The sequence below is a fragment of the Clupea harengus genome, chromosome 23, assembly GCF_900700415.2.
Source record: "Clupea harengus chromosome 23, Ch_v2.0.2, whole genome shotgun sequence".
Classification (NCBI taxonomy): domain Eukaryota; kingdom Metazoa; phylum Chordata; class Actinopteri; order Clupeiformes; family Clupeidae; genus Clupea; species Clupea harengus.
In genome coordinates, this window is record NC_045174.1 from 15,859,932 (window position 1) to 15,880,759 (window position 20,828).

Consider the following 20,828-nt stretch of genomic DNA (forward strand, 5'->3'; position numbering starts at 1 on the left):
TGTCCCAATGGCAGTTAGTTTGCAGAAGTTGCTTGACGAGCGGACAGCAGTAGAAAGTTATTTCTGGTTTGCACATCAGCTATATTATAGTCAGTGACAAGATCTCACAGACAGCACAGCTCATCAGCCGCCAGCTGTGAATACGACAGGCGCTGCCAGCTGGAAACTCAGAAATGAATTCATTCATCATAAATAAATCTCATAGACTAGGGAAGAAAAATAGACAGTGGACAGGCACTGTCATGTTATGTGGTTAACAGAATGCAGAATGTTATTTATTGCACTTTGTGAGTGCAGAAAAAGTAACTAGACTATAATAACACACCACCCATATATGCATGACACAACTAACACAAGTAATTCCATGATATGAATAAATGTTTCCAACACTGTTCAACCTACACTCTGGGTATCTATCTAGTCATCTGCATACTGTGCGGATAAGTGTGAATTCTGTCAGCATTTGTTCTTGCCTGTCTATACTGCTCTGGGTGAATGAATCCGTCCACAAGTTCCATTACAGTAACTCCGTATCTTGAATGACACTATGGGTTGTTTGGCCGTGGACATTTTTTAGTTACTTGTGTCAGAGATGCTATAGCAGCTCCTAGCGGAGTTCAGGGGAAGCCAGGCTTCTTCAGAATTAAATTACTTGAGACGTGAACATTTCTAAAACAATACAAATTTCACGTCAGTATATATCAATACTGATTATTGTAACTCTGGTGACAGGAAGGCTTTTTCATTGTCAAATCATCAGCTCCTTGCTTTAAAGTAGATAAATGCTGCAGAGGGGAAGCCTAACTAGTTTCACGCCTACTTGTCCTCCTCTCACAAGTTTCTCAAAGAAAAATTAGCCAATCACCGTTGAGTGTTGTACCGCTCTGACTGCACTGTGAAACAGAAAAAATGTTAAGTGTTCGATGACGTCGGGGAAGTGTCATCTTCTTCTAAGCTTAGTCATGGGAACAAAGGTCGATGACGAATATATTTAGTCATAGTTTTCATTAACGAAATTAAAATAGGTGCAGATGCATATACGTATGTGCATAAAAACATGATTAATGTGCATCCACTACCTCCTACACTGTCATAATGTATTTGTGTGTGTGTGTGTGTGTGTGTGTGTGTGTGTGTGTGTGTGTGTGTGTGTGTGTGTGTGTGTGTGTGTGTTTGTGTGGTGTGTGTGGTCTTCAGTGGGAAAGTGCATTTGGAAAGGTTCTGGAGGAGACCTACCGGAAGTGGCTCCAGTATAAGGACGACTGCTTGAGACAGATCCAGCAGGACCCACACCCAGCTGGTAATGACACTACTCTCTTAAATACACATTCATGTATTCAGGAGATGCTTGTGTTGAGAGCAACTTAAAGCTCAAGGATGTCATCGTTATTGAAACCGTATTCCTCTGAATGGCACTCTATGGGTTGGATGACATATGCAACTATGTGTGCAAGGTCAAGGTCAAACCTGCGTGGGGAGACCCCATTGCTTCAGGAAACAGTAGTGCCTGCATGGTGTTTACGAGACTGTTACCATCTATTTCAGCTAATAATCTCATGATCACTATTTTTGTGATTTATGATATTGTAAGAGTAACATATGCAGAGTGGAGTTGAAAAGGTTATGAAAGTGTCACACCACAATGTTACATACAGTAGCAAAAGATACAAATAGGTCTTCCCTGGGGGGTATTCCAGGAATGGTGATTAGTAACAAGCCTGGCTAAGTTAACTCCGAGTGAGTGTTAAAACTCCTACTGGAAGAGCCATAGGGCTCATGTATTAGTTGGCCACCTCCAGGAAGTGATGGGAAGTGATTACATTTACATTTAGTCATTTAGCAGATGCTTTTGTCCAAAGCAACATACGAGGGAGAGAACAGTCAAGCTACGAGCAATAGAGACCTAGTGTAACAATAAATACTATTTTACATAAGAATAGAAAAAAAGAAATAGAAAAAAGTGCAGGAATGTTACTGCTGTAAGTGCAAGTTAAGTATTAGTGGAAGTGCAAGTTAGGAAGGGAGGTGCTCTCTGAAGAATCTCCACCTGCTTGGAAACTTTACATACCCACTCAGCACATCTCTCGCCACAACACACAGAGATAATTGACATCCATCTCAGAGGCAAAAAGCAATTCAAAACTCACCACTGTCCAACTGCTAAGAGTTGTGGCTGAAGGACATGTGGGCTTCTAAAGGGGAAATGGAGATGATTGAAGTACTTGCCCATGGAAAGCCTGATTTAAAAAAAAAAAAAATCCTGTTGGTATTCACAGCTGCATGCGTTTAATGCAACTGCCTCTTGGGGAAAAGAGGGCCACAAATGGATGAAATGGACAAAATGTACAAAACACATTAATTTCCTTACAGCATAGACGACATCACACCATTGAGCAAACAAAATAGAATGTTTAGAAAATAAAAACAGAACGCGCAGAACATCAGCAGAACATACTAATAAGTTCTATTGATTCTTTGTTAAAGCAGTAATGAATCCTTCCCTTTACTGGCCACCTCTACAGCTTGCATAGAAGCAGGAGTTCTGACATCTGCCTCTTCTGTTCAGTGGCAGACTGTAGACTCGCTTGTTTACTTGTCTATGGACTGAAATAGACACATTTCTATTCTATTGCGGGCCTACCCCTTTGCACACAGCTTTGCCAGAGCGTAAAGCTTCTGACTGTGGTCCATTATCTTTTTGTCTAGTTTAGATAGGAGAGAGGAGGCTATAGTTGCAGCACACAGAAGTCTGACAGGCTACCTCTGAAATTAGGTTTCATCATGACACACACACACACACACACACACACACACACAAACATTGTTTTGGTTGTGCTTTCTGTAAGTTAAATGCATGAAGTAAAGCAGCAATTAGACACAGACTGTGCCATGACTGACAGAGAGATGTGCTTTTTTTGTGTTTACTTGCTGCATATACACTGCTCAAAAAAATTAAAGGAACACTTTTTTATCAGGGTATGGCATGAATTCAATTGCATTTTTCTGATAATGATCTGGTCAGTTAAGTAGCAGAGGGGGTTGTTGATCAGTTTCAGCTGCATTGGTGTTGATGGAATTAACAACAGGTGCACTAGAGGGGCAACAATGAGACGACCCCCCAAAACAGGACTGGTTTTGCATGTGGAGGCCATTTCAAGTTTCTCCCTCTTGATTTCTTTGACTGGTTTTCCACTAGTGTTGGCTTTAGCTAGAGTCATCATCACTACTGGGAGCATGGGGCGATTTCTTAACCCTACAGAAGTTGCACAGATTGTCCAACTCCTCCAGGATGGCACATCCACGCGTGCCGTTGCAAGGAGTTTTGATGTGTCTCCCAGCACAATCTCCAGAACATGGAGGAGATTCCAGGAGACAGGCAGTTACTCTAGGAGCGCTGGACAGGGCCGTAGAAGGTACTCAACCCATCAGCAGGACCGATATCTGCTGTTTTGTGCAAGGAGGAACAGGTTGAGCACTGCCCGAGCCCTACAGAATGACCTCCAGCAGGCCACTGCTGTGAATGTCTCTGCCCACACAATCAGAAACAGACTTCATGAGGGTGGCCTCAGGGCGCGAACGTCCTGTAGTGTGCCCTGTGCTCACTGCCCAGCACCGTGGAGCTCGATTTGCATTTGCTATAGAACACCAGAATTGGCATGTCCGCCACTGGCGCCCTGTGCTTTTCACAGATGAAAGCAGGTTCACCCTGAGCACCTGTGATAGACGTTAAAGGGTCTGGAGAAGCCAAGGAGGACGCTATGCTGCCTGCAACATCGTTCAGCATGACCGGTTTGGTGGTGGGTCAGTGATGGTCTGAGGAGGCATATCCATGGAGGGACGCACAGACCTCTACAGGCTAGAGAACCGCAGTCTGACTGCCATTAGGTATCGGGATGAAATCCTTGAACCCATAGTCAGACCCTACGCTGGTGCAGTAGGTCCTGGGTTCCTCCTGATGCACGACAATGCCCGGCCTCATGTGGCAAGAGTATGCAGGCAGTACCTGGAGGATGAAGGAATTGATACAATTGAATGGCCCTCACGATCACCTGACCTAAACCCGATAGAACACCTCTGGGACATTATGTTTCGGTCCATCAGACGCCGTCAGCTTGCTCCTCAGACTTTACAGGAGCTCACTGATGCCCTTAGACAGATCTGGGAGGACATCCCACAAGACACCATCCGTCGTCTCATTAGGAGCATGCCGCGACATTGTCAAGCATGCATGCAAGCACGTGGGGGCCACACAAGATATTGAGAAGCATTTTGAGTTGCAGAAATTGAATTTTTAGCAAAATGGACTAGCCTGCCACATCATTCTTTCACTTTGATTTTCGGGGTGTCTATACAATTAAGCCCTCTGTAGGCTGAAAACTTTGATTTCCATCAAAAGATGTGGCATCCTTTCGTTCCTAAGACATTAAACTGTCTATATCAGTATAGATATCCGACATCATTTTTTTTCACATTGAGATCTGATGTGTTTTCAAAGTGTTCCTTTAATTTTTTTGAGCAGTGTATTTCCTCTTCAGCTCTGATCTTCCCAAGGGAATATGTCTTGACTTTTTTAATGACCAGTGTTGTTTAAATTGGCCTCAAAACACAATCTTTGATAAGACACTTGGAGTTCCAACATCCATAATGACCCTCAGAAGGAAATGCTGAGTCATGTAGTGACGTTGGCCCGAATCTCATCATATATTCCTTTTATTTAATTGGTAAGGCTCCTTTCATTACAAAAGAAAAATCTAATACTAATCTGCATACAAAAAAACGTAACAGAGTTTTTACCCTTTGTCCATCCCATGGGTCACACTTTATAATTAAGATAAAAAATAACACATTTTCTCTGGCAGAGTATAAAGTAATTTGTCATACACGGGTCTTCCATTTGTACGTCTTAGCATACTCTCATTACCAAATTCCACCATTCTGTTACCGGGCCCCCACGCAGTGAAGACAATAATGAATACCTTATCATAATGAAGGAAAGCCTTGAATGGCACTATTACATCCAAAGCACAATTGTAATATGCAGGACAGTCGCCTGAATGTCAATCAATATTATTCCTTTTGTCATGAATATAAAGATAGATAGAAAGCATAGATAAGAAGTCAAGGGCGGACAAAAGGCTTTGAAAGTTACCTTCTTGATGATTATGAAGCATTTCAATGGTTTTAATTTCATGTCATTATATATATTTTATTTCATGACATTCGCCCTTTTGTCTGCACCAAAATCGGCTTTCCGGATGGGCTATCCCTTTCTGTTTTATACACCACCACTCCACTCCACTCCACCACTCCGTCTCTCTCCATTCTTTCCAACCCTATGTGACACGACCCATAATATCTACAGTAATTATTCCCTGGGCATTATGATATTTCCATGTCAATTAGCCAACTTGTTAAATATGTATCCCATCATTACAGTGTGTAGATTGTAATTGTTTGTCACCTGAGACACTGATGTCAGTAATCCCAAAGATGTTTAATGTTAATTGAATTCCGATGTGCTACCTGCTGCCATGGTAACCTCATGAATGCATAGACTTAGCTGAAAGTGTAGCAGATTTGCCATCCCATAATGTTCTTACCATCACATTTGATGAAGTAAAGATAAATAAGGATTACAGTAGTAAGATGCTGTTTTTATTTTCTGTGTGTGTGTGTGTGTGTGTGTGTGTGCACGCGTGTGTGTGCTTGTGTGTGCACGCGTGTGTGTGTGTGTGCATGTGTGTGTGTGTGTGTGTGCATGCGTGTGTGTGTGTGTGCGTGTGTGTGTGTGTGTGTGTGTGTGTGTGTGTGTGTGTGTGTTAGGCCTCTTCTGTAATAGGTCCTTTGATTTGTATGCCTGCTGGCCTGATGCGCTGCCTGGAACGTTGGTGAATGTTTCATGTCCCTCCTACCTGCCCTGGGTACACACAGGTAAGACACACACAAACAAACACACACATGCATACACACACAAGCAAACACACAACTGCATACACACAGAAACACACACACTCACACAGGTGCGCACACCCATGCCCCTTTATACACAGGTGTGCATACACACTCGAACACACAGACACACACACACTCACATCTATATACTCAGGCGCACATGCACACATACACACACAAGCACGCATACACACATGCTTAGTTTAATGTACCTAAGTAAATCAAGATATGTGTGTCTGTGTGTGTGCATCTGTGTGTGCCTGTGTGTGTGTGCCTGTGTGTGCATGTGAGCCTGTGTGTGTGCGTCTGTGTGCTTGTGCTTGTGCTTGCGTTTGTGTGTGTGTGTCTGCGTGTGTGTGTCTGTGTGTGCTACAGTTCAGCATGGTGTGGTACGCAGGCACTGTAGTCTGGATGGACATTGGGTGAGAGACTCAGAGGGCCATCTGTGGAGAGACATGTCCGAGTGTGAGGAAGAACAGAGCACATACATCCAAGAGGTAAACACACACACACACACACACACACACACACACACACACAGGCACACACAACACACACACACACACACACACAGGCACACACACACACACACACACACACACACACACACACAGGCCCAAACACACACAAACACATACACACCAGAGATGTGACTTGGACTCGAGTCGCATTTAATTCAAACAAAAAGCAAAAGGATTTCCAAAGTACGACCTCAATGCTTGGTGTATACTGTAACTGTATGTTGAGGTGACAAAATACAGTTATTAACTTTAAAGGAAAGCTTAAATTACAAAGTGATCATGTTTCAAACAAATAATCTAGGCTGATATTGTATGGTAATAAATACATTAGTGATGATAATACAGTACATGCTTTGAAGACCTTAGATATAGCTATGCTCATGTTCTAAGCAGACTGGATAGCATGCAGTAGATGATAGAATGCTCATTACAACCAAGAGTCTTGAGACTTGACTTGTGACCAAAGACTTGGCCTAGACTTGAGCTCAAAGACTTAAGACTTGGCTTGGACTTGCAAAAAAAAGACTTTTTCTTTTTAATTTTCCAGATATTTCAGTATAACCATAGTAGTAGGAAGTCATGTGGGGACCTCTGGGTGATTTGGCATGGAATTACTTTTTTTGCAATGCAACACTACATAATCTATGCAAAAAAACAGAGGATACGGCAATGCATGGCACAGTAATATATACATATTACAATGACAAAACGTAAGCACCTGGTTAAGTCAACTAATTTGTTTACTTTGATGTTACTATTCGTTATGAAAAGCTATGAGTGCCTTTGAGGTTCAAAAAGCACCGCTCTAATGAGGGAGCTGGCTATATGCTTCCCATGGTCAATTACTACAGCACTCAAACCTTCAGAGGTAAAAGCATCTCATCACAAAGGCCACACAGGGTACCTAGATACCCAGGCTGAGAGCTATAGAAACTACGCAGGAGAAGAAAGTCCCTTTGTTGCTCATCACTCCTCCAATCCATCCCATGCCCTCCAAGAAGAGCTTTTACTTCATTATGAGGATGATGTAGCCTGGTGCCAGCCGAACTTAGCCCACAACATTTGAGGTTGGGAAGTTCGGTCTGGCATTGCTCCGTTGGGGAGAAACTATGCCCGATCGGAAGCTGTTCGGACCAATCAAATTGTTAGGGCGGGCTTTATACGATGATGGACAGATGATCAACAGTAAAGTAATCAACCACGTCACCAAAGAGCGCTTGGGTTGAATTAGTTTTCAACCAACATGGCTTCCGCTGGAGAGCTGATTGGCTGATTGGTTGTAGGTCTATCCAATTGAGCGAAGAGGCATTTTTTTTCCTGGTTCGGTTGAAACACGCCTCATAATCACAGCCCAATGGAGCAGTATCAGACTCATATTCTGACTAGAATTATGAGTATGACAACGTCAGGCTAAGGATGATGGCTAATGCAAAGAGAATGCAAGTGGTCAATGTAGACCCAATGTCAAAGGTCATGTTTTGAAAAAGCAATGGAGGAGAACAGCATCAAGATGAAAAGGTCAGGAGCGAAAGGAAGCAATTTACACTAGATGAGGATGACGTAGATTCATTTTTATTTTTTATGCTGTGCCTCACTTCTATCAACACAATGTTTGCTAATGATGTTCTTGTTCCATGTTGTTCATGGTTTTGTCTGTGCGTGTGTGTGTGCGTCCGTGTGTGTGTCTAGCTGTGGCTAAAGCAGGTGATGTTGAGTTTCCAGATCCTGTACACAGTGGGCTACACCCTCAGCCTCCTCTCTCTTCTCTCAGCTCTGATCATCCTACTCACTATCAGGTCAGTCAGAAAGGCCTATAGGTCAGTCCATCCATCCATCCATCCATCCATCCATCCATCCATCCATCCACCCATCCATCCATCCTTACACCCATCCATTCAGTTATTCATTAATTTGGTCTTATTCTGCCGGTCACCCATGTAGCACAGATTGAGGTACCATCAGTCTGACACTGTGTGTGTGTGTGTGTGTGTGTGTGTGTGTGTGTGTGCCTGTGTCTGTGTAGGAAGCTGCACTGCATGCGTAACTACATCCACGCAAACCTCTTTGTGTCGTTCATCCTGCGGGCTGTGGCCGTGCTGCTGAAAGACTCTCTGCTGGACCAACACTGGAGTCGCCAGATCACCACACATGCCGACATAGGAGACATGCTGAGTCACAGGGTACACAACGCGCGCACACACACTCATTTCTATTCGAGAACAAAACTGTACAAGAAAACCACACTACATCAGTTACACTTAATCAAGTAGGCCTACATAATTAAATTAAGTACACAATCATTTTTATTTTTAAAAGTTTGAATTAAGATGAGTATTTTTTTATTGAAGTTTCTAAATGCATTGACGTAAATAAAATAGGGCCCTGTCTCCCCTCTTTCCCCTAGGCTGCTATAGGCTGTCGGATAGCGCAGGCTCTGATGCAGTACTTCGTGCTGGCCAATCACTACTGGTTCTTTGGGGAGGCACTTTACCTGCATTCAGTCCTAATCGCCTCAGTTTTTATGGACAACAACAACTGCCTGCCATACGGCCTCCTTGGGTGGGGTATGTGTTTGTACGAAGCTACTGAGTGTGTATGTGTGGGTATAAACACATACACACACACTCATGCATATACACACGCACACATGCACATACACACACACACAAACAGGTATTTTCTAGATTTGTGTATGTGTGTGTGTGTGTGTGTGTGTGTGCTCCCCAAATGAGTGTGTGTGTGTGTTGGTGTTTATTTATAGGCACCCCCCTGATGTTTGTCATTCCATGGATGCTGATGAAACTGCTTAAGGAAAATAAAGAGTAAGTATGTGACACATACATACTCATACTCACACACACACACACACACTCACTCATACACTCTCACACACACACACACACAGATACGCACACACACACAAAGACACACTGGTGTTTACAGGATGAGTGATTGCTTCTCACACATCTCACTCATCTCTCAGTAAGACTAACATGACAGTCCAGACGTCCTCCTTCCACAGTACCAATGACACTCCAGATATTTTCCCTTCTCCAGACACTCTTGGGTTCATTTCTGCAGGGAATCTGTCTCTCCTGGCTGCTTTATATTTCACAGACCTCTCTTGCTGTTGGTTATAGGACACAATTTGCATGATCCTTCATCCCCAGTGTGCTGATAGGTGCTTGAGGAGCCACTAGTACTCTGGAGACAGTTGTGAGATGAATACATTTGACCACAGCTGCTTTTCCCTCTATATGTTATGAGGGCCTCCATTTTCTATGGAGGCTTACAATGATGCATTTACCAGAAGTGACAGTTACATTGAAGCCTGTCTCCACGTGAGAAGCCGTGTCTTTAAGCCCAAGATGGGCTTTGTTGCGTTCCTCCCCATCCCTGATGGAAGCTTTTTCAAAAGTTTTCCTTGAATAACATTTAAGGTGTTAATTGCATTTGTAATCATATGTATGTAACCATTGTATAATCAGTATGTTAAGATATAGAAATGGCATTTCTTTTGACGTGTAATTTAAATGTCAATCTTGTTATTTTCTGCGTCATGTACCCACTTTGCTTTTTTTAAAGGTGGGTAGTTTTTTTGTCAGAAATATATACTCTTTAAAATGTACAGGACGAATGACATTTGAAAAATGGGATGGAAAAGACAATGTATCCAATGTAAAACAATTCACCCAGCGCAAAGAAAGCAACGTGTATCAACTGCATCACTAAAATGCTTTCTTTGTGTCTATGGAGTCATTAGGGACCCCAGTCAAAGAGAGGTTTAAAAGCAATCTAAATGCAAGTGGTATAGTGCATGTTTTATTAACCCTCTGAGCTGAAGATGGTGTAGAGTTCGCAATCGCAAAATGTTCCGTGAAAGTTCCACTATTGTGGAAAATCAAAATGAATCTTTATGACATGCAGCACTTAACATATACAACAATAATGGCCTAACATATATAACAGTAATGGCCTAACATATACAGCAATAATGGCCTAACATATACAGCAATAATGGCCTAACATATACAGCAATAATGGCCTAACTTATACAACAATAATGGTCTAACATATACAACAATAATGGCCTAACATATATAACAGTAATGGCCTAACATATACAGCAATAATGGCCTAACATATACAGCAATAATGGCCTAACTTATACAACAATAATGGCCTAACATATACAACAATAATGGCCTAACATATACATAAACAGCTAGAACAGACTGCACCATAGAGCAGTGATACATTAAATTCAATTTTATTTATTTAGCGCCAAAACAATAGAATTGTGTCAAGGGCGCTTTATAAATATCATAAAGATACAGCTCTTCATTGTCACTTTAGAATGAATTCCCTCACATGTCTGTGTATTTGCTCTTCACATATGCCTTGGCAATGAGTCAAGAATATTTAAATGTCCTTCGCACAAAAGGGTTTGTACACATCCTCCATAAGGCATAATGCTCCATCATAATACACTCAGTCAGAGTGTATTATACTTAATCTCCTCGCACCAAGACATGTATTTCAATTTCTGCCCATTAGTACAAAGGGACAAAAGTAGTTCAGGAACTGTTATAAAAGCTATGCCAAGAAATTTTATTTCTATGGTTACATACTCTGGACATATACAGTGCCCTCCACAATTATTGGCACCCTTAGTGAATGTGACCAAAACAGGCTATGAAAAAATATGTCTTTGCTGTTTATCCTCTTGGTCTTTCACTCAAAATATTCACAAAAATCCTACCTTTTCATTGAAGTAAAATTATTGAAAGAAAAAAAAAACGTTGACATTCAATAAATATTATTCTCCAAAACAGGTGTGCCACAATTATTGGCACCCCTTAATTTAATGTTTTGAGCAGCCTCCCTTTGCCAAGATAAGAGCTCTGAGTCTTCTCCTATAATGCGTGATGAGGTTGGTGAACACATGGCACGGGATCTGAGACCATTCCTACATACAGTATCTCTCCAGATCCTTCAGATTCGTAGGTCAACGCTTGTCTACTCGGCTTCAGCTCTTCCGACAAATTTTCTATGGGGTTTAGGTCGGGGGACTGATGGCCATGGCAAAACCTTTATTCCGCGGTCGGTGAACAATTTTTGTGTTCATTTTGAGGGGTGCTTCGGATCATTGTCCTGCTGGAAGGTCCAACCACGGCCCATTTTAAGCTTCCTAGAGGGGGCTGTTGTTATCCTAACAAGATGTCGAGGGCCTTTGGAAGAAAAACAGCCCCACAACATCAAAGATCCGCCACCATACTTCACATTGGGTATGGGGGTCTTTTCTGTATGGCTATTTTTCTGTCTACGCCAAACGCACCTTTGATGTTTGTTGCCAAAAAGCTTTATTTTGGTGTCATCTGGCCATATAACTCGGTCCCATTGAAAGTCTGACTTACATTTGGCAAACTGTAGGCGCTTTAGTTTGTTGTTGATTGACAGCAGAGGCTTTTTTCTGGCAACCCTCCAAAACAACTTGTGGTGATGGAGGTGGCGTCTGATGGTAGTTCTGGAGACTTTCTGACCCCAAGACTCAATTTACCTCTGCAATTCTCCAGCTGTGATCCTTGGAGATTCTTTTGCCAGTCGAACCATCCTCCTCACGGTGCGTGGGGTCAATTTACAGATAGGTCCTCTTCCAGGCTGATTCCTTACATCTCCTGTCGCTTTGAACTTCTTAACTATTGCCCTAATTGTGGAAATGGGTATTTTCAACTGTTAAGATATTTTCTTATATCCTTTTCCGGATTTCTGCAGCTCAACAACTTTTTGTCGCACTTCAACACTGTGTTCTTTTGTCTTTCCCATCTTGATGAATGACTAAGGGTATTTGGCTTGTGTCACCTCATATTTATACCCGAGTGAAACAGGAAGTCATGGTTGACCACTAAAGAGTTCCTAATCAAACAGGTGAACTTAAAAATGTAAAACATGACTGGTAATATACTTCAGTTAGATTTTAATTATAAGATTTTCTAGGGGTGCCAATAATTGTGGCACCCATGTTTTGGAGAAAAACATTTTATTTAATGTAAAAAAAAAATGATTCTTTCAATAATTTTACCTTAATGAAAAGGTAAGATTTTTGTGAATATTTTGAGTAAAAGACAGAGAGGATAAACAGCAAAGACATATTTGTTCATAGCCTGTTTTGGTCACATTCACTAAGGGTGCCAATAATTGTGGAGGGCACTGTATCTCTCTTTCTATATATATATATATATATGAGAATGTGAATACATGATAAATATAACTTTTGAAGGTTATAAAACATTTGTATGTGACTACCTGAGAAATGCACAAAAGTATACATTTTCACCATAAGACTAAAATATGTGAATGTGTGAAACATATGTTGAAACATCAAACATTTTGAAAGCTGTCATAACAGTTGTTGACATGACAACTGTTATATCATCAGACACGTGACAATGTATGCCAATATATGCCATATGTCCTGTCATGTTTATAATCTGGTTGTGTCAGTTTTATGCTACAGGGTTAAAGGAACATGTGGTGAGGGCAGACACCAGTTCCACTTTCTAAGAAATTTTAACCCTCCTTACCTGTCCACTACGTCACACGCTCCAGCGTAGCAAAGTATCCCCACCCCTCCCCATCTTCCTCTTCATTAGGACCAGTTACCCAAAAGTGGGTGTCAGCAGAAAGCTTGACAGTGGTGCAGGAGGTAGAGAAGTCGTTTAGTAGGCAGAAGGTTGCTAGTTCGATTCCCCGTCGAAGCGTCTTTGAGCAAGGCACTGAACCCCTAATTGCTCCTGATGTGCCATCAGTGTAAATGTAAAAAATGTGTATACATCCTTTTAAGTTGCTTTGGATAAAAGTGTCTGCTAAATGTAAATGAAAACATCATTCACTCACAATCTCCGCTATAGGCATGTCAGGACCACGGCCAGCTACCAAGCCAACCATGCTTATTATCAGTGCTCTAAATCAAGATTTCCGATGGGTGAACGTATGAAACCTGTCAAAACCTCAGTCTAAAATAAACACAGGCTACAATGGCTGTGACACCAGAGAAAGCCATTTGTAAGGATCCACAGACCACAGCACAGAAATACAGAATTCTAGATTCTAGAGATTCATGATTTACATGGAGCTTACGCCAGGAAGGTGGGTGAACGAGAGATCTCCACATTCACATTTAGTTTCAGACCACTTTCAAAGTGCTGCACTGTAGAGAAACTGAGGAGGCTGAGGAGCTCATACCAAAAATTTGTACCATAACCTCAAGGCTTTTAGCATACCTTTTATCCCTGCCCCCATGGTCCATGCGTCACACATCGCCATGCTCCTTCCTTTGTAGGGCCAGCAGCGGGGTGGGTCATTCAGGGGGTAAAATTGAGCTTTAAATAAAAGAGAGAGCTGTGGGAGGGTAAATGATGTGAAATGGCACCTTTTGGTGTACAACCAGCAAACTGTTCTAAGCTAAAATCACAGGCTGGAGATGCCTCTGTGGAGCGTTTGAGTGATTGATTTGTAGGGTTGTCTTGGCATGAGATGGAGGGCCCTGTCCCAGTGGTCTTAGTGAGAGAAGCACCTGCTGTGGATAACATTGCAGCATGATGGGGCATGAAATAAACTGCAGGTGCAAGAGAAAGTGACAAAAGTTAGACGACAATAAAACAGTTACACAGTTACACACACACACACAAACACACACACACACACAGACACACGTGCACACTCAAGACACACTGGACACTCAACATGTCTGAATGCTGTTCACCCTGCATGTATTTCTCTAACGTTTAAGGCAAGCAGGTTGAGCTGAGACAGAACATATGAATTTTCATTCAGTTTAGCACATATATAATATAACTGATTTCTTTATGTGTTTGTGTGGGTGTGTGTGTGTGTGTGTTGCGTTTATGTAATTTTCAGGTGTTGGGCAATCAATGAGAACATGAACTACTGGTGGATCATCAGAGTTCCTATCCTGTTTGCTTCTCTGGTAACTTACCATTCCACAAGTTTTGTAGCTTTGTATTCCACTATAACTATGGTAACTTACTATTCCACATGTTCTGTAGCTTAGTATTCCACTATAACTATGGTAACTTACCTTTCCACATGTTTTGTATTGTGCCACAACTTTTGTAGCACACCAACCAGATTTGGCCTTAAAAAATATCAATCTCTCAAATAATACGAATATAACACATTTGGTATTGAATTTGGTATTTGCATTGTATGTATTCATAGGGACTGAGAACAAGCACTTTGGCATGTTTTCAATGGCACTTGCATAACAATTTTTTTTTATCTGAAGGTGAACTTTATGATATTTATGAAAATCCTGAAAGTGATTCTGTCCAAGTTACGAGCTGACAACCAACATCGTTACCCTGACTACAAACTCAGGTGAGCCGTAATGGAAGATTAGTCATAAATATTGGTCATGAATCTTATGAGGTAATTTTAGTCCTACACAGGAAAAGATGTTAAATTCCTTGTGCTATTGGTTGGGGACTTCCCACAGTGGCCAGTCCTCTCACTGTCACATAGAAGTACTCATACCCAACATCCTAACCTTACCAACATAACAACTGCCCAACCATAGATCCTGAACAACAGGATACAACAACAACACACAACTGGCTGGTGACAGCCGTAACAAATATCTGCATGATATTTGATATTTGATATTTGAAATTCTTGAAAAAACAGTACAAAACCTTAACTCTTCCACATGTGAATTGGATATTCTACCCACCAGCTTTTTTAAATCTGTCATTCACCTCATAACGACAAATCTGCTTGAAATCATAAATACATCATTACAGACTGGCACATTTCCTAACTCCCTGAAAACAGCTGTTGTAAAACCCCTACTGAAAAAGAATAACCTGGATGCCTCCACATTAAACAACTACAGGCCCATATCCAATTTACCATTCATAGGCAAAATTATTGAAAAAATTGTCTTTAATCAGCTAACCACATTTTTGACACTGAATAACTGCCTTGATGACTTTCAATCAGGTTTTCGTGCTAATCACAGCACTGAAACAGCTCTTGTTAAAGTTATAAATGACATACGCCTAAATACAGATACAGGTAAAGCATCAGTCCTAGTATTGCTGGACCTTAGTGCAGCCTTTGACACTGTTGATCACAACATATTACTTCACCGACTCGAACACTGGGTTGGCGTCTCAGGTGTTGTTATCAAGTGGTTGAAATCATACTTACAAGACAGGAGCTTTTTTGTTGCAGTTGGCAACTGCACCTCAACACCTACGTCCCTGACCTGTGGAGTCCCCCAGGGCTCAATTTTGGGTCCACTTCTATTCAACCTTTATATGCTCCCACTTGGACAAATCTTAAAAAATAATTTGATCTCCTATCATAACTATGCTGATGACACCCAAATGTACTTAGCTTTGACACCTAATGACTATGGTCCCCTTGAATCTCTTTGTGATTGTATTGAGCAAATTAACCACTGGATGTCTCAGAACTTTCTCCAGCTAAACAAAGACAAAACTGAAGTAATAGTTTTTGGTAAAAAGGAGGAAAGATGTAAGATTGCCACCCTTCTTAACAAAAAAGGACTTAAAGCAAAGGATACTGTCAGAAATCTTGGTGTCCTCTTAGACAGTGATCTAAATTTTAACAGCCACATGAAAGCAATTACTAAATCTGCGTTCTACCATCTCAAAAACATTGCCAAACTTAGGGGTTTTATGTCAAAAGATGACTTGGAAAAACTAATTCATGCCTTTATCTCCAGTAGGGTTGATTACTGCAATGGGCTGTTCACAGGCCTTCCCAAAAAAAAACCTTAAACAGCTTCAAATGATACAAAATGCAGCAGCCAGAATTCTTACAAAAACAAAAAGAACTGACCACATAACCCCTATACTGAAATACCTGCACTGGCTCCCAGTAAGTCACAGGATTGACTTTAAAGCACTGCTGCTTGTTTTCAAGTCACTTAATGGGATAGGGCCAAAGTATCTATCTGACATGTTTCAGCAGTACGTACCTCTCAGATCTCTCAGATCGCAGCATAAATTTCTATTAGTAAAACCCACTGTCCAAACTAAACAGGGTGAAGCAGCACTCAGCCACTATGCGGTTCACCTCTGGAACCAACTTCCAGAAGACATTAAAAACGCTCCAACTACTTTCAGTTTTAAATCTAGACTAAAGACCAAACTTTTCTCAGATGCCTTCTGCTAACTGGCCATGAACAGTTCCTTTGAAGCATTATTGCTTACTGTACTAGACTAGTGATTGTTATTATTCTTTTTATGCTTTTATTTCCTATATTTTACTGTTTTTATGCCTTAATGTTCTCATGCTTTTATTTTCTATAATTTACTGTTTTTATGATCATGCACGGACCTTTTGCTTTTTTTTTATGTGAAGCACATTGTTGTGCACGTATGTGAAGCACATTGAATTACCACGGTGTATGAATTGTGCTATATAAATAAAATTGCCTTGCCTTGCCTTGGCTTGCCTTGCCTTGCATGTTGTACCCGGGATCCATAAAGGCCCTCCTTCACATTCCAACCTGCACTGTCTGTAGCCCACAAGTGCTAATAAACAAAATGACTGCCCAACCATAGAACCTGAGCAGCAGGATACAACAACAACCACAGCAAAGCTGCCTTTGTGAGGCTTTCACTGGGGTTTTCAAGCAGGCACTTTCCTTCATCAGTGTTTAGTTGAATTAGGCCCACGACACATCCAGGACGCTCAACAACGGTGTCTGGCATCCCAGACCCACCGCCTTCCATATCCATGATGGGTCAGGACACATGTCAATACCAGGGACGACCCCAAGTTGTCTGCGAGCGCCTCAGCCATGAGTGACCGTCCTTAAAAAAAAAAAAAAACAGAAGTGTTGTGGTTGATTTAGCTACATAGCTACAGCTACACCCATCTCGTTGCGTCGCTTCCACTACCAGTTCCGCATACTTTAGCTTCTACCTTTCAAATGCTTCCTCAATCGCGTATTCAAAGGGAATCGTTAACTCAATAAAGTAAACAATGCACTTACACTCAGAATACAAATGTCTGGTCTCATAGCAGCCTCAACAATGCACTGTGGAAGTGGAAGTTGTCTTCCGACATCTCCAATCCCACACATTTGCCAGTACTGTGTGTATGTGCCTGGTGCCTGGTGTCTTGCACAAAATAAATCCTACTGTCCCTGTCATTAACCGGCAAAGAATGAACCTCAATTCATTTATTCTCAAACAAGCATGCAAATTACTTTAAAACCTGATTATTACACCATGTGTAGCGACCCTAGGTCAGGCTAATTATACATCCAGACAAAATATGTTATTATTAGCCAACACTCAAATACAACTTGCAACTTACTCCTTCATCCAGGCATTTCTTACTTCCCTGGTGGATCCTCAAGCATTTCAGTGAAGTTTCCTTCCTCCATCTACATAGACAAACCTGATCTTTCCCCATAACCCCCAAACGATCTTTCCCCATAACCCCCAAACGTATCCGTGTTCTTCCCCCTTAGTGGTCTGCCTGTGAGTCATCTTCCACCCCTGCTCTCGCTGACTCGAGGATGATTGGTTTGTTTTTCTGTAGCTTATTTGGGGACATCTACTTGCCTGTATGAAGTCTATTTAAAGGATGTTAATATTCTTTTTAAGTACTACCATGAAGAGGTAGTGGAGGATGTTGAGAGAGAGAGAGAGAGGTACATTTTTTTGACTTACCTGTGGATTTGAACACATGTTAACCTCTGTTTGTTATTTCCATTGCATATTTTATCTCATAATGTGTCACTGTTAAGTGGGACCCAAAACTGAGACTCTTAGTGATAAGTGACTGATCTGACTAAACTGCTTGCCCACGTGTCTCGGTGCTTCCTGATTGGCTGTGAGACTGTCTTGATGTCTTGTGATTGGCAGATTGGCGAAGTCCACACTGACCCTCATCCCGCTCTTCGGGGTCCACGAGTTGGTCTTCATCTTCGCCACGGATGAGCAGACGAGCGGCGTGCTGCGCCTCATCAAAGTGTTCGTCACTCTCTTCCTCAACTCCTTTCAGGTGAGCCCTCAACAGCCCGACCGTAGCCGGCTCCGGTGCAGGTGTGGCCCAGAAGTGGCCCGGACTCAGTACCACACTCAGCTGCTGTCAGGGGAACCTGAACTCCTTTAAAGGCAGACACCCCACTTGGCGACGTCTGATCAGAACATGCTTCCAGTTCTTGTTACCAAAGCAACGGCCATTAGCAACATCTGGTGCACGTCAAAAAACACGCTTCCAGTTCTTTTTGATGGAGCAACGGCCATTGGTGGTATACAACGTGTAACAACTTCAGAGTTTAGAACATGGTTCTGTTTCTTGAGTGTCAAATCCATAGAAATTCCTTAGTGTTCGGTTAAATCCATGTTTGTAGCATCTTCAATCATTTAAGCCACCTGAGGGGAAAATGATTTTTCTTTACTTAGCAACCGTTGCCACTAGTAAGCAAAGCTAACATTACCCAGCTTAATAGTTAGCTAATAAGAATGATAACTGGATGATGGCCTAGTAATATCTAGTTAGTCTTTGTAAATTTAAATTGCTCTGAAATGCAGAGTCTCTGTCATTGTTTGACTTTATTCTATCGCTAAATGAAGTCTGGTTTTCACCGTTTTTACGCTATCACTGTTGAGCGGTGTTTCAGAAAGTGAGATGCATTCTGTAACGCTGAGCTGCCAGTCATCGCCAGTGGATATTGGCCTTAACTTCCCAGGGAAATGTTTCATTGCTGAGGTCATGTGTATAGCAGCATCAGCAGTCCGAACTGTAGCTCTGCTGATCACAGTGTGACCCTTATTGGGTTAATTAGAATGGTTACATATTCATACGCTCGCTCTCACCCCACACACACACACACACACACAGTTATTCTTTCAATTTCTGCCACTGTTATCTTCAGTGCTACATTTCACCCCTTTTAAAGGCTGTGCTTTTGTCAGAAATACTGTTTTTACTGACAAATCGTTCTTTCAATAGAGAATAAAATCACATCCCCAGGTATTAACAGCACTATTAGCCTCTAAAGACTAGGAGCACTTACATTGTTATGAGAAACGATCATAGCAAACAATCCTAATCACTTTTCTCTCTTTGTAGGGACTCCTGGTCGCTGTACTCTACTGCTACTCAAACAAAGAGGTGTGTGTGTGCATGTGTGTGTCCGTGTGTGTGTAGGTGTGTGTGTGTGTGTTTGCAAGCATGTGTATAATTTGACAGCCTGTGTGACTTTTCATATTTTGCGATTTTCATTTTATGGTGTGCTTCAGATGTTTACATTTCTTCTGGGTAAAGATTGAATTTGAGTTTAGACAATAAACAGAGGGATTATAATACGTCATTATGTCCACACATTGTGGGCCCTAATTATATTGACGGGCAACGAGCAAAGCAACAAGCAAAGTGTGTTGGGCTTGAACTAAAGCTGCGCTGGCCACCAATGTTTGCGTTTAGGATCTTGGTCATGGTATTAAGTTAGCTTTAGTTCATGTGCGCCGGACTTTGCTTGATGTTCTTCTCATTGTCAGTTGCCCGTCAATGAAATCAGGAACCCAAGTGTGTGTGTGCAGGGCCGGATTAACAATGGGGCTGAAGGAGGCTTAAGCCCTGGGCCCTGGTTTTTGAAGTAACCTAGGCCTAAAGCTGTCCAGTGTAAATATGTAGCCCATAGATCAAAAGTGTTTGTTAAAAACATTGACAGTATGCAAACTCTTTGCCATGACGTTTGAAGTTGAGCTCAGGTGCCTCCCTTTTCTCTTGATCATCTTTGAGATGGTTCTACACCTAGGTTGGAGTCCATCGATGGTAAATACAATTGATTGGACTTGATTTGGAAAGGCACACAACTACCTATGTAAAGTCTCACAGCTGACAATACATATCAGAGCAAAAACCAAGCCATGAGGTCGAAGGAACTGCCTGCAGAGCTCAGAGAAGGGTGTTTATAGTTGATGAAAGCAGACTAAAATTAGTGAATTGCAAAAAAAAAATTAAGTTTTCAAAAACTAAATTTTAACTATAGTAAACAATGAAACACAAACAAAAACTAAATAAATTGCGTGTTTATAATTAACGAAAATTAAGACTAAAACTAGCAGTGAAAAAAAAATTGTTAACTGAAATAAATCAAATTTAAAAAAACAAAGTTTTAAAAAAAACTCAAAAACTAAATAAAAACTGCAGTGGACAATGCAACACAAACAAAAACGAAATAGAATTGTGTCCTGTTCTGTTTGACTTCTTAAGAGACACTGACCTAACAGAAAGGACCTAAATTAACAACCATCATTGCAACACTCCACCAATTTGGGC

At 41.5% G+C, this 20,828-nt stretch overlaps 1 protein-coding gene across 2 annotated transcripts in view; it reads left to right on the forward strand.

Moving 5' to 3' along the window:
* Positions 1-20,828, forward strand: part of LOC105910517 (glucagon receptor-like) — a 28,037-nt gene that overhangs the window by 5,259 nt on the left and 1,950 nt on the right. The window contains exons 3-13 of one of the 2 annotated variants that reach the window (XM_012839243.3): positions 1,198-1,300; positions 5,824-5,931; positions 6,328-6,449; positions 8,163-8,269; positions 8,497-8,653; positions 8,878-9,037; positions 9,235-9,295; positions 14,394-14,463; positions 14,782-14,873; positions 18,404-18,542; positions 19,617-19,658. In XM_012839243.3, the coding sequence (XP_012694697.2) occupies positions 1,198-1,300; positions 5,824-5,931; positions 6,328-6,449; positions 8,163-8,269; positions 8,497-8,653; positions 8,878-9,037; positions 9,235-9,295; positions 14,394-14,463; positions 14,782-14,873; positions 18,404-18,542; positions 19,617-19,658 (1,161 nt within the window). The remainder of the gene's footprint in view (positions 1-1,197; positions 1,301-5,823; positions 5,932-6,327; positions 6,450-8,162; positions 8,270-8,496; positions 8,654-8,877; positions 9,038-9,234; positions 9,296-14,393; positions 14,464-14,781; positions 14,874-18,403; positions 18,543-19,616; positions 19,659-20,828) is intronic. The other variant, XM_031561476.2, reaches the window with a different exon arrangement.